A 24,789-nucleotide genomic window follows, 5' to 3' on the forward strand; every position below is an offset into this window, starting at 1 on the left:
GTACCAAGGGATGTTCTGGCAAAGAATTCACTTTTTTTCACATTAAAATAGAGCCATGGCTGCAGCACGCAAAGCAGGGAAATTACCAGATCTTTCTTTAACCATATCTCAATTTATGCTGACCTTTCTGCCGCCACCCTTGCTCGCCGCAAACAGTTTGCCCCCATCATGGAAGCCCTGAAAATTGTGTACAATTGGGAAACTCACTCATCAAGGGCACAAAATATATACTCCATTCGCCAGCAGAAGCCAAGAAGCTTCCTCAGCAGTGGGGGCATTCCCCTTGCCCTCAAAGGGAAGATAGAGACAGCTCAAATCTCCCCCATCCACCCAGAATGCAGCTACCAGCCCAGGCTAACTCCTATCTTTGAATGCCCCACATGGGGCCCACTTCCTAATCAAGGATGTTCTAGTTCAATATCTAGCCTAGTTCTCCCCTGATACAGATCCCTTACCTCGTACCCTCACACACTATTTGTTACTTCATTGTTTTATGTGCAGGTTCTATAGTCGACTTTTAGATCTACAACTCCGTTTGGCGTATTGTTATTAAAGCCTATATTGCACTACAATAGGAGGTGGCAGTAGGTGTATTTTGGTTTTGTGCTGCCCTAGGCAAGATTAAAATTGCCCCCCCCCCCCATCCTATTTAAATTTGCCCCACTCCCTTTTTAACGGATGGTGACTCCCTTAAAAAATTGAAGGACTCCAAGTCCCAGCATGAACCCATGAGATCTCACTGAGAAGGGGGGGTGGGTGAGAGGAGAAGAGAGAGGGGGGGGATGAGAGAGAGAGAGATGAGAGAGAGAGAGGAGAGAGGGGGGGGGATGATGAGAGAGGGGATGAGAGGGAGAGAGGGGGGGGATGAGAGAGAGAGAGAGGGGGGATGAGAGGGAGAGAGGGGGGATGAGAGGATGAGGAGGGGGGATGAGAGGGAGAGAGGGGGGATAGAGGGAGAGAGGGGGATGAGAGGGAGAGAGGGGATGAGAGAGAGAGGGGGGGTGAGAGAGAGAGAGAGGGGGGATGAGAGGAGAGAGAGGGGGGATGAGAGAGGGAGAGAGGGGGGATGAGAGGGAGAGAGGGGGGATGAGAGGGAGAGAGGGGGGATGAGAGGGAGAGAGAGGGGGATGAGAGGGAGAGAGGGGGGATGAGAGGGAGAGGGGGGGATGAGAGAGGGGGATGGAGAGGGAGAGAGAGGGAGGGATGAGAGGGAGAGAGAGGGGGATAATAGAGGAGAGGGGGGACTGAGAGAGAGAGAGGGGAGGGTTGAGAGAGAGAGAGGAGCGAGGGTTGAGAGAGAGAGAGGGAGGGTTGAGAGATGAGAGAGGGGGTGGTGAGAGAGAGGGGGGGATGAGAGGGGGGAGGAGTGCGGTTCTTAGCAACCAGTAGCCAATAGAGTCTCAGGTGGAGGGGGGTTGGCTTTTTTTGCTGCCCCCTGCAAAGTGCCGCCCCTAGGGCCTGGGCCTTGTTGGCCTAGGCCAAAATACAGCACTGATAGGTGGTGCTTTTGCTAATTGTATTGAGGTAGTTGTCTGTTTGTTCACAGCTGTGGTACATCCCTCTGACCGTGCGCACTTCTCTAGATCTCCCCTTAGCTCAGAGCAGCATTGACAGCCTGATTCTACTACACCTAGATCCCCTGTACTAGTTTCTTTCCGCCACCAAGGATGCCCTTAAACATAGTGTCTCTAAACGTGAAGGGCCTGAACAGCCCCTACAAGAGGTCAATGCTCTGGAGAGAGGCTATATCACATAAATGCAACATATTTTGTGGTCAGGAAACCCACCTAACTCACAATAATGCTCCTTTAGTTTCCCATCACAGATTCCCCAAATGTTTTTTGGCAAATTCAGAAAAAAAAAGAGCAAAAGCGTAATGACTGCCATTAAAGATACGGTTGTCTTCTCGCAGATGTTTGTGTAACTTGATCCCAATGGGAGGTACATTATACTGAGAGCAATGCTCAACCACCAACCATTTACTTTAGTTTCGGTGTATGCACCGAGCACCTAACCAGAAAAAATTTCTATGGTCCCTTCTGAAACGTATCCGCCAAATACAAGTAGGACTGCCTTATTGTGTGCAGCGACTTTATTGCAATTTCTGGACTCCCTCACTAGACACCACTAGCCTACCTCGCAAACGCTCGCTACGATCTTCGGCCCCTAATTCAAGAGAAAGGCCTGTTTGATGTCGGGAGAAGTTTTCATGGATCGGAGAAAGATTTTACTTTCTTTTCTTCTGCTTTGCATGTTTATTCCAGGATTTACATTTTTCTCGTAAACAAACCCACACTTTTCCAATCAAGTGATGCTAAAATCAGCAATATTTTGTGGTCTGACCATGCCCCGGTTTCTCTTCATAATAACGCGCAGCCTGCCGAATTGTGGAGGCATAAACACCGGCCTTTTACATAACCCTATCTAGGAACATGTCAAGTCAGAACTTTCAGAATTCTTCTTTTTTTTTCAAATTCTTTATTTTTATTTCAGGTTAGAAAACATAAACAATGTGTAAAGTGCATTAAAACACCGGTAAACAAAAGAGTATGACATAGTAACCGATAAGATCACCAGCAAGTGCAAGAGACATAGTCTCAACATCAAGTTAAACCAGGAAACATGTACATGTAAGCTTATCATATTTTAAGAATATGACTGAAAGCAGGGTGGCCCGCTAAGCAGCTGAGTATAGGACAAGTAAGGTTGGCCCAGTATACAGGCATGTTAAAGCAAAGCTAGAACCACGTGCATGGCCAAAGGCCATTCGGTCAGTGGAGTAACATAGATATCAGGGAAAGGAATCAAAGAGTCCATAACCGGACCAAGAGGGGACGGGAAGGGGCATAGCAGGTAGGGAGGGTAGACATAGGGGACGCACAAAGTGTGGGTATGATAGGGAAGCCAGTAAGAAGGGGGGAAGTCGGAATGAAAGAGTGGGGGGGGGGAGGCGGAGGAGGGGGATAGATAAAGGAGAGATTGGTATGGAAGTGCCTCCCGCACGGGTGACCCCAAATCCAAGCTGAACTGCTACAGCTGGGGAGGCGCACTCAAGGTCTGGCCTTCATCAGATAGTATGAACACATTCCAGCAAGCCCACGTTTTAGTGTATTGCTCCTTCCTACCTCGTGCAGTCAGTACCAGGTCCTCCAGATCATTAATCCATTTCACCCTCCGCAACCAGAGGGAAACCGTCGGGGGGGGGGGGGGGGTCGAGCTCTTCCAGCATAAACGAATGCATGATTTCGCCGCATCCAGAAGGTGACGCAACACAGAGCATTTATATCGTTTCGGGGCCATGCCCGAGCGATGAAGTAAAAAGAATGCCGGATCATCCGGTACGGCTCTTTCCGTCATCAGTTGGGAGATGCGACAAACCTCAGTCCAAAAGTCCCGTAACACAGGGCAGCTCCAGAAGATATGGGAAATAGTCCCCTTATCCAGCTGACACCGCCAACACCTATCCGACGTGCCCGGAAAGATGTGGCTGAGTCTATCGGGAGAGTAGAACCAATGGGTAAGAATTTTATAGTTGGACTCTTGGATGCGTGTGCAAATGGAGGATTTCAGGGAAAAGCGGACCATGTTGCGTCTTTGGGAATCAGTGAAACTCCGATTGAGTTCCCCCTCCCACTTGAGAATACCCGGCAGGATGAAGTCCTCCGGAGGTTGAGATAGAAGCGAATACAATTGAGAAAGCGCATGGGGCATGTGTCCCTGCGACATCAGGAGGTGCTCAAAAGGCAGCAAGTCTCTTAAAGAGTGACGCTTGGCCCAATTCCGAAAGAAATGAAGTAACTGCAAAGCCTGCCACCTGGAAAGGCGAAAAGCACCGTCCGGCGAAGTAAGTTGGGATAGGGACGGCCATTGATTATCCCGGACAAAATGCGAGGCTTTTCAGAATTCTTCACACACAATGTAAATTCAGTAGCTAATGCGCATTCCCTCTGGGCAGCTCACAAGGTCTTCATGCGCGGTGCGTTTATCAAACTGAGCGCTCAGGAGAAGCGAATGATGTCGCAAGAAATGTCTGACCTCACCATTTGCCATAGCAAATCTTGCTGCTGGCTGCGAGAATGCTTTAACTGGGTTGCCTTGTTACCTGGATCCTCCCCCCCTCCTCACTCCCCCTTCCCCCCCTCTCCCCCTACCCTCTCCTCCCACCCTCTCCTCCCCCCCTCCCCTCCCCCCTCTCCTCCCACCCTCCCCTCCCCCCTCTCCTCCCACCCTCCCCTCCCACCCTCTCCCCCCACCCTCCCCTCCCCCCTCTCCCCCCACCCTCTCCCCCCACCTCTCCCCTCCTCTCCCCCTCCCCCTCCCCCCCCCACCCTCTCCTCCCCCCCCCTCCCCCCCTCCCCTCCCCTCCCCTGGGTGTTTGCTGTTAACTGTACATTGTATACCCCTGTATGTTGTGGTCTTTAAGGTGCCCATCTAATAGTTTTTTGAAACTATCAATGCTCCTTGCTGATACCACTGTTTGCGGAAGAGAATTCCACATCCTTACTGCTCTAACAGTGAAGAACCCCCTGTGTATTTTAAGGTTAAACCGCCTTTCCTCTAGTTTTAGTGAGTGGCCACGTGTCTTATTGTATATCCTTTCTCCCTTCTGCACTAGTTGTCCATATCCACAAAGGCATATCAGAAATCCATTTTATGTCACATGCTCAATGCAACTAAATTCTGTATTCCTGACCAATGGAACAACCCTACTATACCACTTATTTGAAAGTGAGCTAGCAAAAGTAGAGGAAATTAGACAAATCGAGGACCTGATTCTATCATCACAAAACAAACATGAGACATACAAATTCCCTTGGTTTTAGTGAGCTGGCTTGACGTGTACAGCTGAAAGAAAAACAATACTGTTTGGAAGGTCTCAGCAACAACTGATCCCCCTATTGTCCTGCTTGCGTGACTTGTTTCTGATCAAGGCAGTCTTTTGCATTCAATTTTTCTTGTACCAAAACAGAACACATTACAGTGATACTAAAGTCTCTTTATTTTCCTTTTTAGTTAAAAATAACAATTATGTTATACTTACCTGCTCTGTGCAGTGGTTTTGCAAAGAGCAGCCCAGATACTCCTCTTCTCGGGTCACTTGTTTGAGCTCATTGCCCCTTCCTTCTGTTGAGTGCCCCCACATCAAGCAGTTTTGCTATGGGGGTACCCAGCTCCCTGTGTCTATTTAGACACAAAGCTGCGGCCCGGTACCACCCCCTTTTTCTCCTAATTGGCTGACTAACTTTGACAGCAGCGGGAACCAATGGCGCCATGCTGTCTCAGCCAATGAGGATGTCCCGGGCAGCCCAGACACTCCTGCAACATCACGGGATCTATGGATCTAGATGGACCTCAGGTAAGTATTAGGGGAGTTGAGGGGGTTTGCTGCACACAGAAGGCTTTTTATCTTAATGCATAAAACCTTCTGATTTTACAACCATTTTAAACGAAAATCGCTAGTTCTGTTCATGTACAAGAAAGACATTTGTCCCTTCAGAAATGTTAATTTGGAAAGTCTGAATTGGATATCAAAAGTTGTGTACACACTATACAAAAATGAAATGATCGTGCCTCGTATATTCTTCCAATTTTCTCATAGTGTTAACCCAGCTTTACGCTTATTCCATGCAACCTACAAAAACATCAATGAGTTTTGATACTTACAACCCCACACCTTTTTTGTGGACATGACCTTAAATAGGTAGTCAGCCACCACCCTAACCCTCTCCCACTTTAGCCAGGGCAACACTCAGGGGTTTGCGGATGCTCCTGCATTGTTAAACTGGCCCAACCCCTATATAGAAGCTTGTGAAGGACATTCCGTTTTGTATTATATTGATGTGTTTCTATCTTTGTATCATGACCTTTCTTGTGTGTATGTAATGCCAGAGTCTGCTTACATTGTAGGCTGAAAATCAAAATAAGGAATTAAAAAACAAAAAAAGCCAAAAATAAATTTTTTAGCTCACTTTTGCTCTCACCTTAAGGACAATTTTGTTATCTGAAGTTGGCGTTCTTCCAAGCCAAAGTGCAAATTTACATGGGTCTCCTTCCACGTGTTCTGTGACGCCTAATTCAGAGGTCTGACAGAAAAAAAGATGCATTAAATATACTAATTAGAAACGAAAAGATAGGTAAATAATTTGTTATTATTATGATGCAGGAATTATATACAGGTCCCTCTCAAAAAATTAGTATATTGTGATAAAGTTCATTATTTTCTGTAATGTACTGATAAACAGACTTTCATATATTTTAGATTCATTACACACAACTGAAGTAGTGCAAGCCTTTTATTGTTTTAATATTGATGATTTTGGCATACAGCTCATGAAAACCCAAAATTCCTATCTCAAAAAATAAGCATATCATGAAAAGGTTCTCTAAACGAGCTATTAACCTAATCATCTGAATCAACTAATTAACTCTAAACACCTGCAAAAGATTCCTGAGGCTTTTAAAAACTCCCAGCCTGGTTCATTACTCAAAACCGCAATCATGGGTAAGACTGCCGACCTGACTGCTGTCCGTGAGCCATCATTGACACCCTCAAGCAAGAGGGTAAGACACAAAGAAATTTCTGAATGAATAGGCTGTTCCCAGAGTGCTATATCAAGGCACCTCAGTGGGAAGTCTGTGGGAAGGAAAAAGTGTGGCAGAAAACGCTGCACAACGAGAAGAGGTGACCGGACCCTGAGGAAGACTGGGGAGAGGGAAATGCCAAAATGCCTGAAGTCCAGTGTCAAGTACCCACAGTCAGTGATGGTCTGGGGTGCCATGTCAGCTGCTGGTGTTGGTCCACTGTGTTTTATCAAGGGCAGGGTCAATGCAGCTAGCTATCAGGAGATTTTGGAGTACTTCATGCTTCCATCTGCTGAAAAGCTTAATGGAGATGAAGATTTCATTTTTCAGCACGACCTGGCACCTGCTCACAGTGCCAAAACCACTGGTAAATGGTTTACTGACCATGGTATTACTGTGCTCAATTGGCCTGCCAACTCTCCTGACCTGAACCCCATAGAGAATCTGTGGGATGTTGTGAAGAGAAAGTTGAGAGACGCAAGACCCAACACTCTGGATGAGCTCAAGGCCGCTATCGAAGCATCCTGGGCCTCCATAACACCTCAGCAGTGCCACAGGCTGATTGCCTCCATGCCACGCCGCATTGAAGCAGTCATTTCTGCAAAAGGATTCCCGACCAAGTATTGAGTGCATAACTGAACATAATTTTTTGAAGGTTGACTTTTTTTGTATTAAAAACACTTTTCTTTTATTGGTCGGATGAAATATGCTAATGTTTTGCGATAGGAATTTTGGGTTTTCATGAGCTGTATGCCAAAATCATCAATATTAAAACAATAAAAGGCTTGCACTACTTCAGTTGTGTGTAATGAATCTAAAATATATGAAAGTCTAATGTTTATCAGTACATTACAGAAAATAATGAACTTTATCACAATATGCTAATTTTTTGAGAGGGACCTGTACTGTAGCTCAAACAGTTTGTGCAAAGCTTTACGAAATTAGGGGAGACAGTAAAGGCTCAATACAACTTCAGACAGTAGGGTTAGGTGGGCCCTGTTCGTGAGATTTCACAATCTAAACCAAAGGGCAAGCAATATAAAAAGGAAAATATGTTGGGATTAGTTATTTGAGAAAGTAAAATTTAGTGGTTGTCTAGAAGGCTGCATAGGCTTGCCTGAAAAGAAGAGTTTTGATTGCCTAAAAACAGACAGAGCAGGAGATAGCTGTACAGACTGGGGAGGGAGCCCCAGAGGATGAGAGGGCCTCTGGAAAACTTCTACTTGCAGGCATGGGAGGAAGTGATGAGGGAGAAAGGCTAGAAAGCAGATCTTGAGAGGAAGGTGGAAGGTACGGCTGAGATTTTGAGATAAAGTTGGGGATGTAGCTGGGCACAGAATAGCTTTGTAAGTTAATATTCTGAATGTTTTTTGTTGGGCGATCAAAAAGGTAGTGAAGGGGTTGGCATAGAAGGGAGACAGACACTGAACAATTGGTAAGGTGGATGAGTCATGCAGCAGTATTCACGATAGACTGAAGGAAACTAGCCTGTATAGAAATAAACCACAAATTCGCTATTGTCACACCGATCCTCCTCCTGGCCAATCAGGAAGAGCGTCCGATACGCACTTCCTGATTGGCCGCAAGGCAAACCCCATGCCATTGGCCGAGGAGGAGGCGGGACCGGAAGGACTGGAGGAGATGCGCCGGGACGGAGCAGAAGAAGCCATTCGGGGGACTGAGGATCCGATCGCCGCCGCTGCTGCTCCAGGTAAGTAAGGGGGCATGCACGCTGATCTCTGCATTGAGGACATGTATACTGGTCACTGACAATTCAGGGGATCGCAGATCCAGATCCAGGAGAACAGGAGCATGATCAGATATGGTCTGAGGAAGCAAAACGAAATCAATACATGAATATGAATCGTGGGGGTGGGGAAGTGTAATCTCTACCCTCCGGATGCAGGATGCACCACGGGTCCACCAGGCGAAAGGCCTGAAACAGCTTCTTGAAGCGTCGCAGAGCAGCGTAGGACAGGTGGGAGGAGCCCCTAGAGGTATCCACCATCGGATCGAGGGCCAGATTAAAATCTCCACCCATAAGGACCTGTCCAGTAGCGAAATCCACCAGCTTGGAAAGCAAAGAGTCCAGAAAGGAGATTTGGTTCATGTTGGGTAAATAGAGGTTCACCAGGGTAACCTGAAGGGCCCCTAGTTGACCCTTCACAAAAAGGGCCCAGCCAGAATCATCACTCCACAAATCCGAGAACGTCCACGGGGACCCCATGGATCAAGATGCTAACCCCCTTAGTCTTGGAATCAGAGGAACAGCTATGATATACCGTGGGGAACCGCCGGCTGCCCAGTTTAGGGACCTTGCCCAACTTGAAATGAGTTTCCTGCAGAAAACAAACCTGAGCACGGAGACGATGAAGATCAGACAGAACAACAGAGCGTTTCTCAGGGGTATTGAGCCCTTTCACGTTTCAGGAGACCAAACGGAGCGGGTCAGCATGGGGGGCGGCCATCCCCAACCCCCGTCAGGAGGGACCAGCCCACCAAACAGCAAGGGGACAAAGGGAAGGGAAAGTACCAAAGGAGGGGAGGGAAGGGCGGGGGAAGAAATAAGAAAAAGGAATGAAGGGAAGATAGAGGAGGAAAGGGAAAGGGTGCACAGCTAGCTCCTAGAGAAACAAATTTAAGGTCCCGAAGCACAATAGAGACTAAGTCTCAGAGAACCCAGAGGTCCAATCCACCACACCCGAAAGCGGGGCGTAAATGACGGGACCCCAGGGAACACCCTACGTGGGAACGAGGAGGGTCACCACAAAGAGAGGGAGGTAACCACCCCCCGGCCCCCCAGATCGGTACAATTACAACATAACAATGTGCAAATATAACCAGCAACAGATAACAATATAGTGCAATAAACAGCAGAAGAGCAGCTAAAAAAGCCCATAAAGGGCCGTGCAGATAAAAAGGAGGAGGAGGAGGGGAGGGGAGGGAGAGGCCGGGAGGAGGGATAGGGAAATCCTAAGGGAAATAAGATAACAACCCTCACAATCCCATGGCTGGCTGCCCCCCCCACCACCCAGACACCACAGTGAGAGGCAGCACTCGGCCCGAGCATGCCCACAAAACAGGCACGGCCGAGGCGAGGCGTCACCGGCACCCTATGATGGCGGGGCGCACATATAGGCACATTAAGGCAAACAACCCAGGAATACTTGAGGCAGACATTGAGCAGTATAAACAGTGCAAAAAAAAAAAAAAGAAAAAGAAAAAATGCCTGCAAGTTACGATCACAGAGGCAGGGAGATCACTGCACACCATCCGCTAAAATGTCTCGGGAACTCCCGCATGCCCACACGAGGGAGGTAGTAGGCATGGCACCCCCCAGAGGACTGGGGGAGCCGAGATTAATGAGGGGCAAATGGAGAAGGGTGGGGACCAGAGCGTGGGGCAAAAGCCAGCGGGTCCGGGCATGGACAGAGCCCAGGGCCAAGGCAGATGGCAATCAGGTCTATAGAGGCCAGAGCAGTACAGGGCAGCCAGGGGAGCCAGGCACTAAGGGGGGAGGCAGTCATCAAAAAAAAGTATCCAAAGGAAGGGGAGAGGGGAGCTCCCTAACCGCACCCGGGGAAAGGAGGGGGAGCGGGGAAAGGGGCCAAAATGAAACTCACGGAGCCAGAGCAGTCCAGGATTAAGCCTCAGGGGAAGCCATCGTGGGAACATTGGATCTCAGCCTGGGGCACTGCGTTGACGGCGATGTCTGGTGGAGCCAGGTCGTGAGGGCCCGCCGCCTGGAGCACGAGCATCTCTGTCCGGGAGCCTCGCCAATCAGTCCGGAATCTCCAGCGGGGCCATGTTTGCGAACCAGAACAGGGCCTGGAGATCAGCATGCCTGCGGAGGACGAAAGAGGAGCCATTCCTGCGGACCACAAGATGAAGGGGGAAACCCCACAGGTAGGTAGCATCTTGACCACGGAGACATTCCAGGAGGGGTTTCAGCATCGCCCTGCAGATCAGGGTGCCTCTGGAGACATCAGGGAAAACCTGGATCTGCGCCCCATCGAAGTCCACCGGGCCCTTCATCCAGGCGCTTTCAACACCTGCTCTTTAATAGAATAGCGGTGGAGGCGGCAGATCACATCTCGAGGCCTAGCAGCGTCCGGCGATCTAGGGCCCAGGGCCCGATGGATCCAATCAAAGTCAAAGACCACTGGGGGGTCCTGCGGCAATAGTTGAGCGAGAATGGCCAGGACTGTGTCCACTAGGTCCTCGTGACCGGTGGCCTCGGGTAGGCCCCGGAGACGCAGGTTATTACGGCGGCTCCGGTTCTCCATGTCCTCCATGGCAAGCTGGTGTTCAGCGAGGCCATCAGCATGGGCAGCCTAAGTCCGTTCCAGATGGACCACTCAAAGTTGAAGGTCTCCGATTGCGGACTCCCCAGTCGCCACTCGCTCTCGGACGTGGGTCACCTCCGCCGTAATCACCTGAAAGTCCCGGCGGTGCTGCTCCGTCACCTGGGCCACCAAATCCATCTTAGTGGGGAGGGAGCACAGCAGCGCCCAGATGTCCCGTTCTTCACCCGGATCCCCCGCAAGGGAGGGCTGGGATGGTGGCAGAGGGTTTGGGGAGGCCATAACAGGCAGGGCAGCCGGAGAGGAAGCAGCCAAAGGAGACGAGGAGGTGGCGGCCGGAGCAACGCAGCCACGTGGGCTCGCCACCAGCTTCCGCAGCACCGGGGTAGAAGGATCCTGAAAGAACGGACGGATCGGGGCCAATGGGGTCGCCCGGGAAGCAGGTCTGGTCTTCCGCCGTTTATAAGTGCTCATGTCAGCCGGTTAATAGACGAGAAAGCCGATCAGGGAGGCTAGAGAGCGGGAGCACCAGAAGAAACCTTCCTCACACCACCATGACCTAGCCAAGCCCCCCTACTTCTTTTTTTTAATGTCAAAGAGGAAACACCAAGGAATGTTTTAAAAAATGAATGCATCTCCTTCAGTACATTAAGCATACAAGGGGAGCAAGGGCAAGGTCATTTGTTATTCATTCTCTCAAGAGTCCTTGAGATTGTCCTCATAAAGTATAACAGGTACTTACATATAATTTCATCTTGTAAATATACTTGCTTCTTCCACTGGAATCTTTCACTTCTTTACTGAAGACAAGAGACATTTCAAAAAGAAACAAATGTCTTTCACGGCCTTTCCGTATTAAGGTTTTAGGATCCCACACTTGGAAGGATTCTTGTAAAATCAACTCTCCCTGAGATTCAATGTTCTCATCAAATCCTGTAAATACAAGATAAAATTTAGATGTTAAAAAAAAAAAATCAGCAGGCATGCGTAGTGACAGCTACAACAGTTTCCACATATGTATTTGTTTTTTACTATGTATCCGTGGGGAACTACCAGGGCTGCAGCAGTTGCACTTGCCACGGGGCTCTGGTGTTCCACCACTTCAGGGGGGCCCGCCGCCGCCTGTGAGATAGAGCACTGGTAATTTTTGTGCTCTCTCACAGGCACACAGTTCCCGCCCCACCCATCCAGTTCCACACTCACAGGCACACGGGCCCCGCCCATCCTCTCTGCAGGGAGATGCAATGTTGGGACTCGGGAGACACAGAGAAAGAGAAAATCAGATGACCCCAGTAGAGTGAAGGGAGAGGAGCTTTCCAGCATGCAATGCGGGGGAACCGAGGGATCTGCAAGTGAGTGACACTGATCTCATCCCTCTATCAGCACTGCCACTGATCCCCCCACACCACCCCCACTGCTGCCACTGATCCCCCCCCCCCACACCACCACTGCCATTGATACCCCCCCCCCACACCACCGCTGCCACTGATCCCTCCCACACTAACACCACAGCTGCCACTGATCTTCCCAGCACCACCACCACTGCTGCCACGGATTCCACCCAACACCACCACAACCACTGCTGTCACTGATCCCCCCCCCACACCACACCCACTGCTGCCATTGATCCCCCCCACACCACACCCACTGCTGCCACTGACCCCCCCCCCCACACCAAACTCACTGCTGCTACTGATCCCCCCCCGACACCACTGCTGCCACTGATCCCCCCCCATACCACCACCGCTGCCACGGATCCCCCAAACCCACAACCACTGCTGTCACTGATCCCCCCCCACACCACACCCACTGCTGCCATTGATCCCCCCCACACCACCCCCACTGCTACCACTGATAACCCCCACACCACCTCCACTCTCACTGCTGCCACTTCTGGAAAACCAGGAAGAGGTTTGGGAATGCACTGTGCAGAGCAGGAAAGTATAACTTTTTTTTTTTTTAATGTGAAGCTGTGTTACACTGTTTCCTACTGTTTACAATTACACACTGGAAAACAAAAAAAAGTGTCAGTTAGCTTGGTATAATCCCCTCCAACTTCCATCATGCTTCAGTTCAGTACAAAAGCAGAAGTGTAGGAGTTTTCACATAGGGCATGGGACCAGTGTCCCTTAAAGTGATTTTAGGCTTCCGGTTCCAGTGCCCTATGAGCTAGCGGCTCTGCCTCCCATGCCTGCCAGCGACATCTGATCAGCTCAGCTACCCACACTGAAGCTTGAGGACAACTTTATTGACCACTTCCTGGAGAAAGGTTGGTCCTGAACACAGCCCACTCCCCACCAGCTCGATCTTCCTGTGGCAGCCCCGGATCCTAATATGGGGACAGGGAGCTGCCACTCTGCTGCACACCAGCTCTCTCCCTGCCGGCAATGAGTGAGGAGGCAGACCACAAGCACATAGCACAGGCTGTGGAGGCTCTCCTCTCCCCCATCATGGCAGCAGCTGAAAAGGCAATACAAAATGGTATAGTCCAACCAAGAACTGGTCGCACACTTCAACCATTTGAATGAAGCAGAAATGGGAATCTCTACTGTGGAGGATAAGGGGTTTCAAGTCCAGTCATTAATTTAATGATCAGGACAAATCCCACCAAGCCCTGTGGCAGAAACTGGAAGACCTGGAAAACTTCTCAAGGCACAACAATCTACAAACCACAGGTCTTCCTGAGTCCTACAAACCTTCATCCCTGGTGGATCTTTGTACAACACGCATTCCTGAGGCTTTGGGAATTCCTGCGCCTTGTATAGCTGAACGGCCTCACTGTACGGGGGCATACACCACTGATTGCCCCTCACCACTTCAGATCATTGTGAATTATCTCAACTACGCAGACAAGTCTACTGTTCTGAAAAAATATGGCAAAACTTTATCATTAACGTTAGACAGCCATAAACGCCTTCTTTTTGCCAATTACTCTCTGGAGGTCTCCCGAAGGCACAAGGGTTTTCAACATAACTGCTCTGCAATATTTCAGAAGCAAATGAAATTCACTTTGGCCTACCCTTCAACTCTCTGCCTACGCTCACCTGCTGGAGATTGGCTCTCATTTCAAGATTCGGCGGAAGCAGAAACCTACCTGCGCTCCCTCAATATGGAGGTCCGTTCACACCCTGCTGCACATAGCTTAACCTCTCGCTACTTGGAGCAAAGAAGCCCTAGGAACGATCCATCAATGCGCACCAGATTCTCTGCTTTTAACAACTGTTTCAGCTATCGCTGAGCCCTCTCTGCAGGCTGGTCTCTCATCCACTGTGACTGCATCACACCTAAGCATTTACTCAGAAACTGCTATTGTCTTGATTTTTGCTTTTATATTCTTGGGTTGCTGCTCTCATTGATATACCTAGCCTACCTTCTCCCCAGAAAAAACAACACATTTCCCAAGCATAGGAGTCTGGGAGAGGGACCTTACTTACAGACCCACACTCCCACACTTTCTCTGTATCCCAGCTGTTTTCCTTTCCCGCTAACTGGAATTTATCTAGGTTGACTGGCACATAAAACAACACACGTATGAGCTCCTGGGGAAAAATGTATGCTTAGCAGGCTCATGCGAAAAAAAATGAAGCACTCGCAGCTTCGGTTTATCTTTTGGTTTGTTGAATTGTCTTCAACTTTATTTTTTGGGCTATACTGTTCTATTTGTTTGCTCTCATGCTCAGACTAGGCCATGCATCCATAACCCAGCTTTTTTCAACCAGGGTGCCAAAGCAGCGTGAGGTGAATTCAGGTTTCTTCTGGGATGCCTTGGCAAAATACCTAAAAATTGCACAAAATTGTGTACAAGCCAGTGGGTGGATCATCAAGCCTGCTTTTTAGTTACACAAAGTGCACCAACCACTGACATCAGTCAAGGAGGATGCTGGGTGCATACATAGCATTCTTGTATGCCCTTCACCTTCCCCTCTCTATCACCACTGGGTTCACATTAGCTGAGTGAGGGACAGATACAAAGAAGAGAAAACATTGAAATGCTAGTCAGTATGAGTTTGCTTTGGTTAATACAATGAACCTGGTGAATTCTACAGGAACCACACCACATTCCTGTTCAATTCACATGTGATTCAGTACAGGGGGACTTGAGCCCATATATTTTGAATGGGCTCAAATTGCACTACATTGCACCAAAGCCATGCATTCACCAATTTTGGAACCACACTGCAACCAGGTTGCATAGTACTTTTGTACCATGCCATCCAGTGCTAACAAACACACAGTACTTGTGACCATTTGGGCGTCGCTAAGATTGCACTAACACCTGCTGCAGATTGCAAGGGCAGCGCAATTTAAATGCATTGTGTGAAACGTGCAGAGAGCAGGGTTTCCTGCACTGCACTTCGTGTGAACCTAGGCTTAAAAACCTCTAACGTTGGGTGTTCAACATGTGTGGATGTTGCTGCAATATGTAAAACTATTAGGTTAGTTTTTTACATTTTAGAATAGGGTGCCTTGAGATTGTGCAGAATCTTAAAGGTCGTCTTGACTGAAAAAAGGTTGAGAAGCACTGATGTCCTACCAGCACATCATTGTCAGTCTCAGGTATACCCCTCACATACACTTAGGAGATTGTCCACTTTTTCTCTTTCCGTCATCTGCATTCATTCCCTCCCCATCCCACTCTAACATGAGAATTATCTCTTGGAATGTCAAAGGCCTATGTTCCCCAATTAAGCACATGAAAGTCTATAGACACCCCAAGCGCCTATAAGCAGACATAGCCCCATTGCAGGAATCTCAACTTCAGTCACCAGATTTCGACCAAATGAAAAACGATGGGTGGGCTCAGTCATAGGCTCTGATGCGCTTGGTCGTAAAGCCGTTGTCATCTTTTTGTATAAAAGTCTCCCTTACTTGATAAAATCTATAGTAACGCATGACCAGGGATGCTCAATCACTGTACATCTGCTTATAGCTTCCCTTGACATTATAATCACCAATGTATATGCCCCAAATTCCCCTAGCTAGCCAAGAACACACATTCTTAGTAGGGATAGACCGATATGTTTTTTTCAGGGTCGATACAGTTATTTTGGTCACAACGTATCGGCCGATATGTGCCGATATTTTGTACATTTAAAGGTTTGATAAAGAAAATTTTTGACACAAAACTGGTACTGAACATGTTAATTTTTGTTTAATGCTTAATGGCTGGCTTGCTGGCACCCTGTGGCGGGTGGCTGGCTGTCTGGCACCCTGTGGAGGGAGGCTGGCTGGCACCCTGTGGTGGGTGGCTGGCTGGCACCCTGTGGTGGGTGGCTGGCTGGTACAGAGCCTGTGGGCAGCTGGCTGGTACAGTCCCTGTGGGTGGCTGGCTGTCTGGCACCCTGTCTGTGGGTGGCTGGCTGTCTGGCACCCTGTGGTGGGTGGTTGGCTGTCTGGCACCCTGTGGTGGGTGGCTGGCAGTCTGGCACCCTGTGGTGGGTGGCTGGCAGTCTGGCACCCAGCGGATAGGGAATTTACATTTCTTTTTTTCTTCACACAATAGATTCACCAGACTGGACTATTTTTTCTGCTCTTCTGCGAGTATACTGTCTGTACGGAACACTGTTATCCATGACATAGCTATCTCAGACCATCGCCTAAGAGCAGTCACCACTGACTATCTAGGTAGCCAGAGTAAACTTTGCTTATGGCGTTTCCCCGCTTTCCTAAATAATGTGGATTTCCACCACTCTTATCGCACACTGGGTGAACTATAAATCATATAACTGTTCATAAAGACAATCCTAACCATTATTTGGAAGCCGGTAAAGCATTTCTCAGAGAAAAAATATCATCTTATATGTGCTTTTACAGAAAACATACTATAAAAATCTACAAGGAAACCAGGAAGCATCTTCGAAGGGCCCAGAGCGCCCTTCAGCTGCGTAATACCCTTGAAAACAGAACCCGGCGGTACAAAGCCAAACAAAAATTAGATCGTTGGGCAGAACAGTTGGTGCGGATGAAATGTTCATACACAGATCTCCTCTTACACAAATTTTGTAACAAAGCGTGAAAACTGCTAGTGAGACTTTGCAAGGGTACTTGTCAACCGACTCATATAACAGCCCTAAGTGACCAGCAGGGGAAAGTGCATACTTGCCCACAAGAAATTAATAAAAATTATGGAACACTGAACTCTATGCCCGCGATCCTGTTGGCCGGCCTTGTGCACAAGCCTTTTTAGAAAAGATCCAGCTCTGTAGTATTACGCCTTCCTAACTAGCAATCCAAAAAGCCCCCATATTGGCAGAGGAACTCCTAATAGCGATTCAACACTTACTGAGCAATAAAGCACCCAACCCTGATGGGTTTTCTGGGGAATTCTATAAATCGTTTAAATTCACTTTGCAGTCCCGTAGGAAATCAGGCCTATATCACACGCCTAACCAAAAAGGTCAAAGATCCTCTGGAACTTAGCTATGGACCTAGATCACTACTAAATCTAGACTTTAAAATCCTCTCCAAAATCATAGCTTGGTGGATATTTTACCCTCACGGATACATCCTGCACAATCGGGATTAGTCAAAGACAGGACCGCTTCAATAAACATCTGTAAAGTGCTCATGGCCTTGGAATGTGCTAAAGTCAAACTGGCAGGCAATTATGCTATCCTCACACTGGACGTGGTGGTAGCGAACCTTCTATCCAAAAACATCACACTTTTCAAAAGGTACTAGACAGGGGTGCCCTCTATCCCCCTACTGCTTAACCTTGCTCTGGAACCTTTGTCTGGTTACCTTTTTGAGGTTGCTCCCTTGCACGTTATTCATATCAAAAGGCACCAGATATGCACTGCGCTCTTTGCTAATGGTGTTCTCATCTTTACGGCTCACCACTCATATGATATGAATATTATAAAAGCCACTTTTGATGATTTCAGTAAATATTCAGGCCTCCGCATAATTTACTATAAGAGCAAAATATTGCCCTTAGGGGCATTGAGTTTATGTGTAATCTCCATTAGCAACTGTAAATAGGTGTGTGTGTGTGTATATATACACGCACACACACACACACACACACACACACACACACTTATGAGATATTGGGTTTTGGTTTTTACTAATAGTTTGATATAAGTTAATTGTACCCATTTGTGTGAACAGTTTGCAGGTTTTAGTATAAGAAATAATTGATATACTAATTCCTTTTTGAAGTGCAGGAATGTTAGGTTGGGCTAAACGTGTGTCTCCCTGAAGATGTTCTGCTATTTACCCTTCATAAACTTGTATGCGAGAAAGGACAACACCTTAATTAAGTTCCTTTTTTTTTTAAAGAGTATTGGGGTTTGGAAGATCTAGATGATAATTCTCCTTTTTCTTGTGGCAATGGGAGAAATTGCAGATGCACAGGGAAATCGAGAATGCATCATTGGCATAGACCCTGCAGACAATGGGGACTAACTATCCACAAATGAGGATCAAGACAAGTTCCCCATCATGGGTAGGACCCAGGTCTTATACTCTCCTGAAGGAAATCAAACATTTTTGGGGTTTGATAGTGAAGGGAATGAGGTAATTTCTAATGTATATCCTACTCAACACGTAAAAACCCTCATAAGTGTGGGCTGATTTCATTGGCAAAATTAAATCTAATGAACACGTTATTTCACATGCAACCAATGTTAAACAGAGGTGTGAGCTTTAAAGAGGTTGTAAACTCTGTTAATTTTTTTTTTTTTTTTACAAGCTGAAAGAGAAACACATAATGAGCTAGTATGCATCGCATACTAGCTCATTATGAAATACTTACCTTAGAACGAGCCCCCGCCGTGCCGTCCGCTCACCTGTATGACGGGCGACATGTCCAGTCGCCCGTCTTCCGGGATCGCGGCATCCAGCCATCTGATTGGCCGGAGCCGCGGTGACGTCACTCCCGCGCGCGGGAGCCGACAGTCACGGCACGGGTCTCTGAAGAAACGGCACCAGCGGCTGTTCCTTCAGAGCGCATGCGCCAGTGACGTCACTGGCTGCATGTAAGGTAAATATCTCCTAAACGGTACATGTTTAAGAGATATTTACAGTACCTATATGTAAGCCTTATCATAGGCTTACCCATAGGTAAAAGTGTCATAGGAGGTTTTACTTCCTCTTTAAGGGTGAAAAGTCTTAGTGCCCAGGTTTAGGTGTTACAATTAACCCTTGATGCCCACACCTGGAATGCACTCCCTGAATAAAGAAAGGCAAAGGGAGTTGCAAAGAAACCGTGGCAGAATTGCAGAAGGTTATAAACTCTTCAGCTATAGGTTTGATGGTGGGCTATCAAATTAAACAAAATGAGGAAAATCCTTTACTTTATGCCAACAGATTGTGGGCAGCATATAACACTAATACAGTAAAACTTTGGTTTACGGGTAACGTGGTTTATGAGCATTTTGAAAGACAAGCAAAGTGTTTTTTTCAATGTTGCCTTGGTTTGCGAGCGATGTCTTGAAATACGAGCAACATCCGAGTAGTAGTTTTAAATGTAAAAAAAAAAAAAAAGAAGAATGACACTCACAATATTAAAGTGTTTGCTAACCCACACTGCTATAATCCTCTGTTTTCCAATGCTAGCTGCTCCTGTCACAGTGTTTTAAAAAAAAAATGCTGGCTTTAACCTGATTTTAGAGCGCCGACCGGCCGTCATGTGACCCGCTGCCTCTCTCCTCCCCCCGTCTGACAGCTGTAGTGGGCGGAGCTGAGATTACTCCACTGGTGTCAGTCAGGGGGGGGGGAGGGGAGGAGGAGAGGAGGAGGAGGGGAGGAGGAGGAGAGGAGGAGGAGGAGAGGAGGAGGGGAGGAGGAGGAGGAGAGGAGGGAGCCGGCCGGTCACGTGGCGGCCCAGCAGCGCTCTGTAGTTGGGTAAAGCCAGCATTTTTTTTTTTTATAAAACACAGTGACAGGAGCAGCTAGCGTTGGGAAACAAAGAGGATTATGTAAGATAAAATGTTTTTCAGCATTAGAAGGGGAGGAGACGGGCACCTGATACAGAAGTAGAAAGCAGGGAGGGGAGGGGGGAGGAGGACAGAGGGAGACAGATGACAGTGCAAGGCTGCAGATAACGGAGACATGTACACTGACCATGGTTGTCAGGGCTTTTAGGTGATACGGGGGGCAAAATTACACAGTACACTTTATACTGTATTTTGTATTGCCGTAACCATTTTTATATAAATAAATGGTTGTGGAACAAATCATCTGAGTTTCCATTATTTCTTATGGGGAAATTTGCTTTGATATAAGAGTGCTTTGGATTACAAGCATGCTTCCGGAAAAAATTATACTCGCATACCAAGGTATTACTGTACTGAGAAAGTCACTTGGGAGGATATAGGATTTAAGAACCTATTAATTCACAATGCCCATCCAGCTGTTCGAGTAAAATGTGAGCATTTGATAGATCCAAGAAAACATGGCTATGAGCAAGTAATTGGATTCCTTCTCTGCCCTAGGAAGGAGTGCGTGTGGCTGTACTTAATACAGACTGTGGGATTTGATCAGTCTTCGCCGCTTTAATACAGAGAAATTTTTACTTTGTGAATTGAAGCTGGAAGCTGTCTACTACATTTAATATCAAGCCATCTAATATGCCCCAGTCCCTTGTGATCTCTGACCTGGGCTTCAGCGCTTGCTTGTTTTTTCTCGCGTGCCTTTAAGTCACAGCCATAATATACATTTTAAATCCTATCTCACTCCGATATATGGTTAAAAAAAAAAAAAAAACCTTGGACAAATGTATCCCCAGAAGAAGACCTTCGTTTGAAACATGTAGGTGTTTGGAATCCATATGTACCATTATATTTGAGTGATTTTGTTCGCTGTTTTCTTTTGTACTCTATATACTTTTAATGTTTGTTGCAACAATTAGGTTTTGTACTTTTGATACTGTGATGCTACCATAGCATACGGAGTCTTTTTATTTAAATTCCAATAAAAGATAATTTTTTTAATATACCTTTGCATCTACATTTTCCATCCTACCTCCCTGGTAACGCAATTTCCCTTTTCCTGATTTCCAATCCCGTTTGGGGTTGATTTTTTAGAAGTGATTGGATTATTACATAGATTATTTCAGATTATCCAACCATATAAACACAGGCTTAAGGAAAAGGGAGAAACAGCTGTTCAGGAAGGTGGCTGCATTACAATGCAAGACTATCACCATAGAAGGCCCCGACATCCCTGGGGAATCCATTCCTCCATACAACCCTAATTGGAACAAAAGTTTACAAGGGAGGGGAAGGGGATTTAGGGGGAAGTCGGCTTACAGAGGAAGAGGAAACCCACATAGCCACCAATCAGAGAGCAAGCATAGCAGTGAGACACAAAGAGCTTCTACATATGCAGAGTTACAGCAACAATTACAGGCAAGCCGGCACTAACTATAAGCAAGGTAGGCCCCGGCCTAGAGCACAGATCAGTGGGGGGCGCCCCCGCCGTGAGTGAAGCGGAGTGCTTTCCCCTGCTGGGTCTGTAAGAGAGGTGATGTTAGCTGTGCGATCCTGTGAAGGAGGAGCGTGGGGAGCTTGTCAGTGCTCTATTCTCATCTGCCTTAATAGGAGGAGTGGTCATGTGGATCTCTGAGGCAGAGGAAGAACGGAGGACACAGCAGGGCTGCAACAGCTGCTGGAGGGAGGATTCTACTCTCACCGCCCTCCAACAGTATCCTGACGTGGGTGGGAGAAAGCTGGCAGAGCGGGTACTGACCAGGGGCATCACCAGGTGGGTGCTTTAGCTCCCCCAAATTTTCACATATCCCCCCCCCCCCCATCAGCAGCCGCTTAGGGCGCTCCAGGAAGATTATCACCATTTGGAGTTAGGGTCTTCTGCTTGTCATGATGATTGCAGGCAGACCCGGCTCCTGATACTAGTGTCATTCCCACAAACCCCCCCCCCCCCCCCATGTGTGCAAAACAGAGTTCTTATCTGTCTGGGGTCAGGCTCAGGGAACGGCAGACAAGTCAGATGCAGGCTTATCCAATCAGCTTATCCAATCAGCTTGCATGATTATGTTGTAACCCCTCCCTCTTCCTCTGCCACCTTGTTTTAATTTTCAGTACCAGAGCAAGAGGAAGCCAAATTTGACCCCTGAGCGCTCATATTCCCATGTCTTTTTTTTCTGTACATTGCTTAAGGGAGGGGAGAATCATGTTGTGCAGCAGCTAGGGCAGTCGCAGTTCCTAGGTTTTAGTGCACTCAGTGGAGAGAGAAAAGGAAAGCAATCTATATATATGATCTACACACCAAGAGGCTGTTGTTAGAAATCCTCAGGGACAGTGTCAGGGGGAACACACACACACACCAAGTATTCCTTTCTACTACAAGAAATCATGTTTCCTATATGATATAGGTCTACATGAGACTCTCTGACCAGTAGAAAAAAAGCTGGTAGCTGACCCCCCCCCCCCCCCAGAATGGTAGCAGTCATTAAAAAGGTGGGGTATACATGGGCAGGGCAAAGAGGGTGGAGTCAGGGGCGGCGAAATTAGGTTTCGTCTAAGGTGTCAAAAGTCCTTGCACCAGTCCTGATTACAGGCCTTTCAAGAAAGCCCAGGAAAGTATAAGTAGCTTCCCAGACAGAGGCTGACTGCCTTCAATGTTGACAACAACAAGGCCCCAAAATGTTAGCACCTATTTCTCTGGATAGCTCTGGATAGGTGTGGTTTTAGATACAGGTTCTGCCATTTCAATTCTGCATGACAAAGCCATTGAATCTCCAGAGCTTTGCTGGACATAATGTTTTGTCTGCCTTGTCCAAGCCACTGACCATCCAATTTGGTGATTTATCAGTAAATCAGCTATTAGCATTAATGTCTCTGCCAAATGAAACCAGCATCAGGGTTCAGACTTCTTAATTCCAAATGGATGAATGTTAGATCTGACCAACCTTTTACTATAGCAAGGGGTTCCAACTGATCAGGCTAGCACCATAGTGATACCTGATTCACACACAACTGCAGCCATCAAATGCAATGATTCCAAATATGACATAATGTAGATCTTAAATGATCACCCAGAACAGTCTGTGATAGAAAGACATCAGCGAGCAGCCTGTGATAGAAAGACACCAGCGAGCATTTTTAACACATAAACATGACTGTAGGAAGGTAGACACAGTAATACACATCAGTGGGCCAGACCCAGTTCTGAAAAAACAATACACCTTTCCACAGGAAGCTATCAGTTACATTCAGGAGACCATAGAGTCACTGCTTGACCAAAGGGTCATCAGGCCATGTGTATTTGCAACAAATGCGCCAATTTGGCTGATTTGCAAAAGTTCTGACAATTCGTGGAGGTTAAAAATCGATTACCGCAAGCTGAACAGAGTTACAAACAATTGCTCCCCCCCCCCCCCCAGTTGCATCAATCCCAGATGTCTTGAGCATGTTGAATCCCAATCACAAATATTTTGGGGTGCTGGATATATCAAATGGTTTTTGGTCACTCCTCGTTAGAAAAATGTGAATACAACTTGCATTTACATTTTTGGGAAAACAATATACAGTATCTCACAAAAGTGAGTACATCCCTCACATTTTTGTGAATATTTTATTATAACTTTTCATGTGACAACACTGAAGAAATTACACTTTGCTACAATGTAAAGTAGTGAGTGTACAGATTGTATAACAGTATAAATTTGCTGTCCCCTCAAAATAACTCAACACACAGCCATTAATGTCTAAACCGCTGGCAACAAGAGTACATCCCTAACTGAATATGTCCAAATTGGGCACAAAGTGTCAATATTTTGTGTGGCCACCATTATTTTCCAGCACTGCCTTAACCCTCTTGGGCATGGAGTTCACCAAAGCTTCACAGGTTGCCGCTGGAGTCCTCTTCCACATCTCCAAGACGACATCACGGTGCTGGTGGATGTTAGAGACCTTTCGTTCCTCCACCTTCCATTTGAGGATGCCCTGCAGATGCTCAATAAGGTTTAGGTCTGAAGGCATGTTTGGCCAGTCCATCACCTTTACCGTCAGCTGCTTTAGCAAGGTAGTGGTCGTCTTGGAGGTGTGTTTGGGGTCATTATGTTGGAATACTGCCCTGCGGCTCAGTCTCGAAAGGGAGGGGATCATGCTCTGCTTCAGTATGTCACGGTACATGTTGGTATTCATGGTTTCCTCAATGAGCTGTAGCTCCCCAGTGCTGGCAGCACTCATGCAGCCCCAGATCATAACACTCCCACTACCATGCTTGACTGTAGGCAAGACACAATTGTCTTTGTACTCCGCAACTGATTGCCGCCACACACGCTTGACATCATCTGAACCAAATAAGTTTATCTTGATCTCATCAGACCACAGGACATGGTTCCAGTAATCCGTGTCCTTAGTCTGCTTGTCTTCAGCAAACGGTTTGCGGGCTTAAGCATCATCCTTCTGGGACGACAGTCATGCAGACTAATTTGACGCAGTGTGCAGCGTAAAGTCTGAGCACTGACAGGCTGTCCCCCACCCCTTCAAACTCTGCAGCAATGCTGGCAGCACTCATACATCTATTTCCCAAACACAACCTTTGGATATGACACTGAGCACGTGCACTAAACTTCTTTGGTCTACCATGGTGAGGCCTGTTCTGTTAAACTGCTGTATGGTCTTGGCCAGAGTGCTGCAGCGAAGTTTCAGGGTCTTATAGCCTAGACCACCTTTATGTAGAGCAACAAGTCTTTTTTTCAGATTGTCAGAGAATTATTTGCCATGAGATGCATGTTGAACTTCCAGTGACCAGTAAGAGAGTGAGAGAGCGATAACACCAAATTTAACACATCTGCTCCCCATTCACAACCGTGACCGTAAGGAGTCACGTGACACCGGGTAGGGAAAATGGCTATTTGGGCTCAATTGGGACATTTTCACGTAGGGGTGTACCCACTTTTGTTGCCAGCGGTTTAGACATTAATGGCTGTGTA

At 47.3% G+C, this 24,789-nt stretch overlaps 1 protein-coding gene across 3 annotated transcripts in view; it reads right to left on the reverse strand.

Annotated features, from left to right (window-relative positions):
* The window catches only part of TRIO (trio Rho guanine nucleotide exchange factor), an 855,771-nt gene that overhangs the window by 437,318 nt on the left and 393,664 nt on the right, over positions 1-24,789 (reverse strand). For all 3 annotated transcript variants that reach the window (XM_082259530.1, XM_082259529.1, XM_082259531.1), the window contains exons 30-31: positions 11,629-11,819; positions 5,982-6,083 (exon numbers count right to left, since the gene is read on the reverse strand). In XM_082259530.1, coding sequence (XP_082115656.1) covers positions 5,982-6,083; positions 11,629-11,819 — 293 coding nt within the window. The remainder of the gene's footprint in view (positions 1-5,981; positions 6,084-11,628; positions 11,820-24,789) is intronic.

This window comes from Pelophylax lessonae (genome assembly GCF_965119305.1).
Source record: "Pelophylax lessonae genome assembly, chromosome: 5".
Classification (NCBI taxonomy): Eukaryota; Metazoa; Chordata; class Amphibia; order Anura; family Ranidae; genus Pelophylax; species Pelophylax lessonae.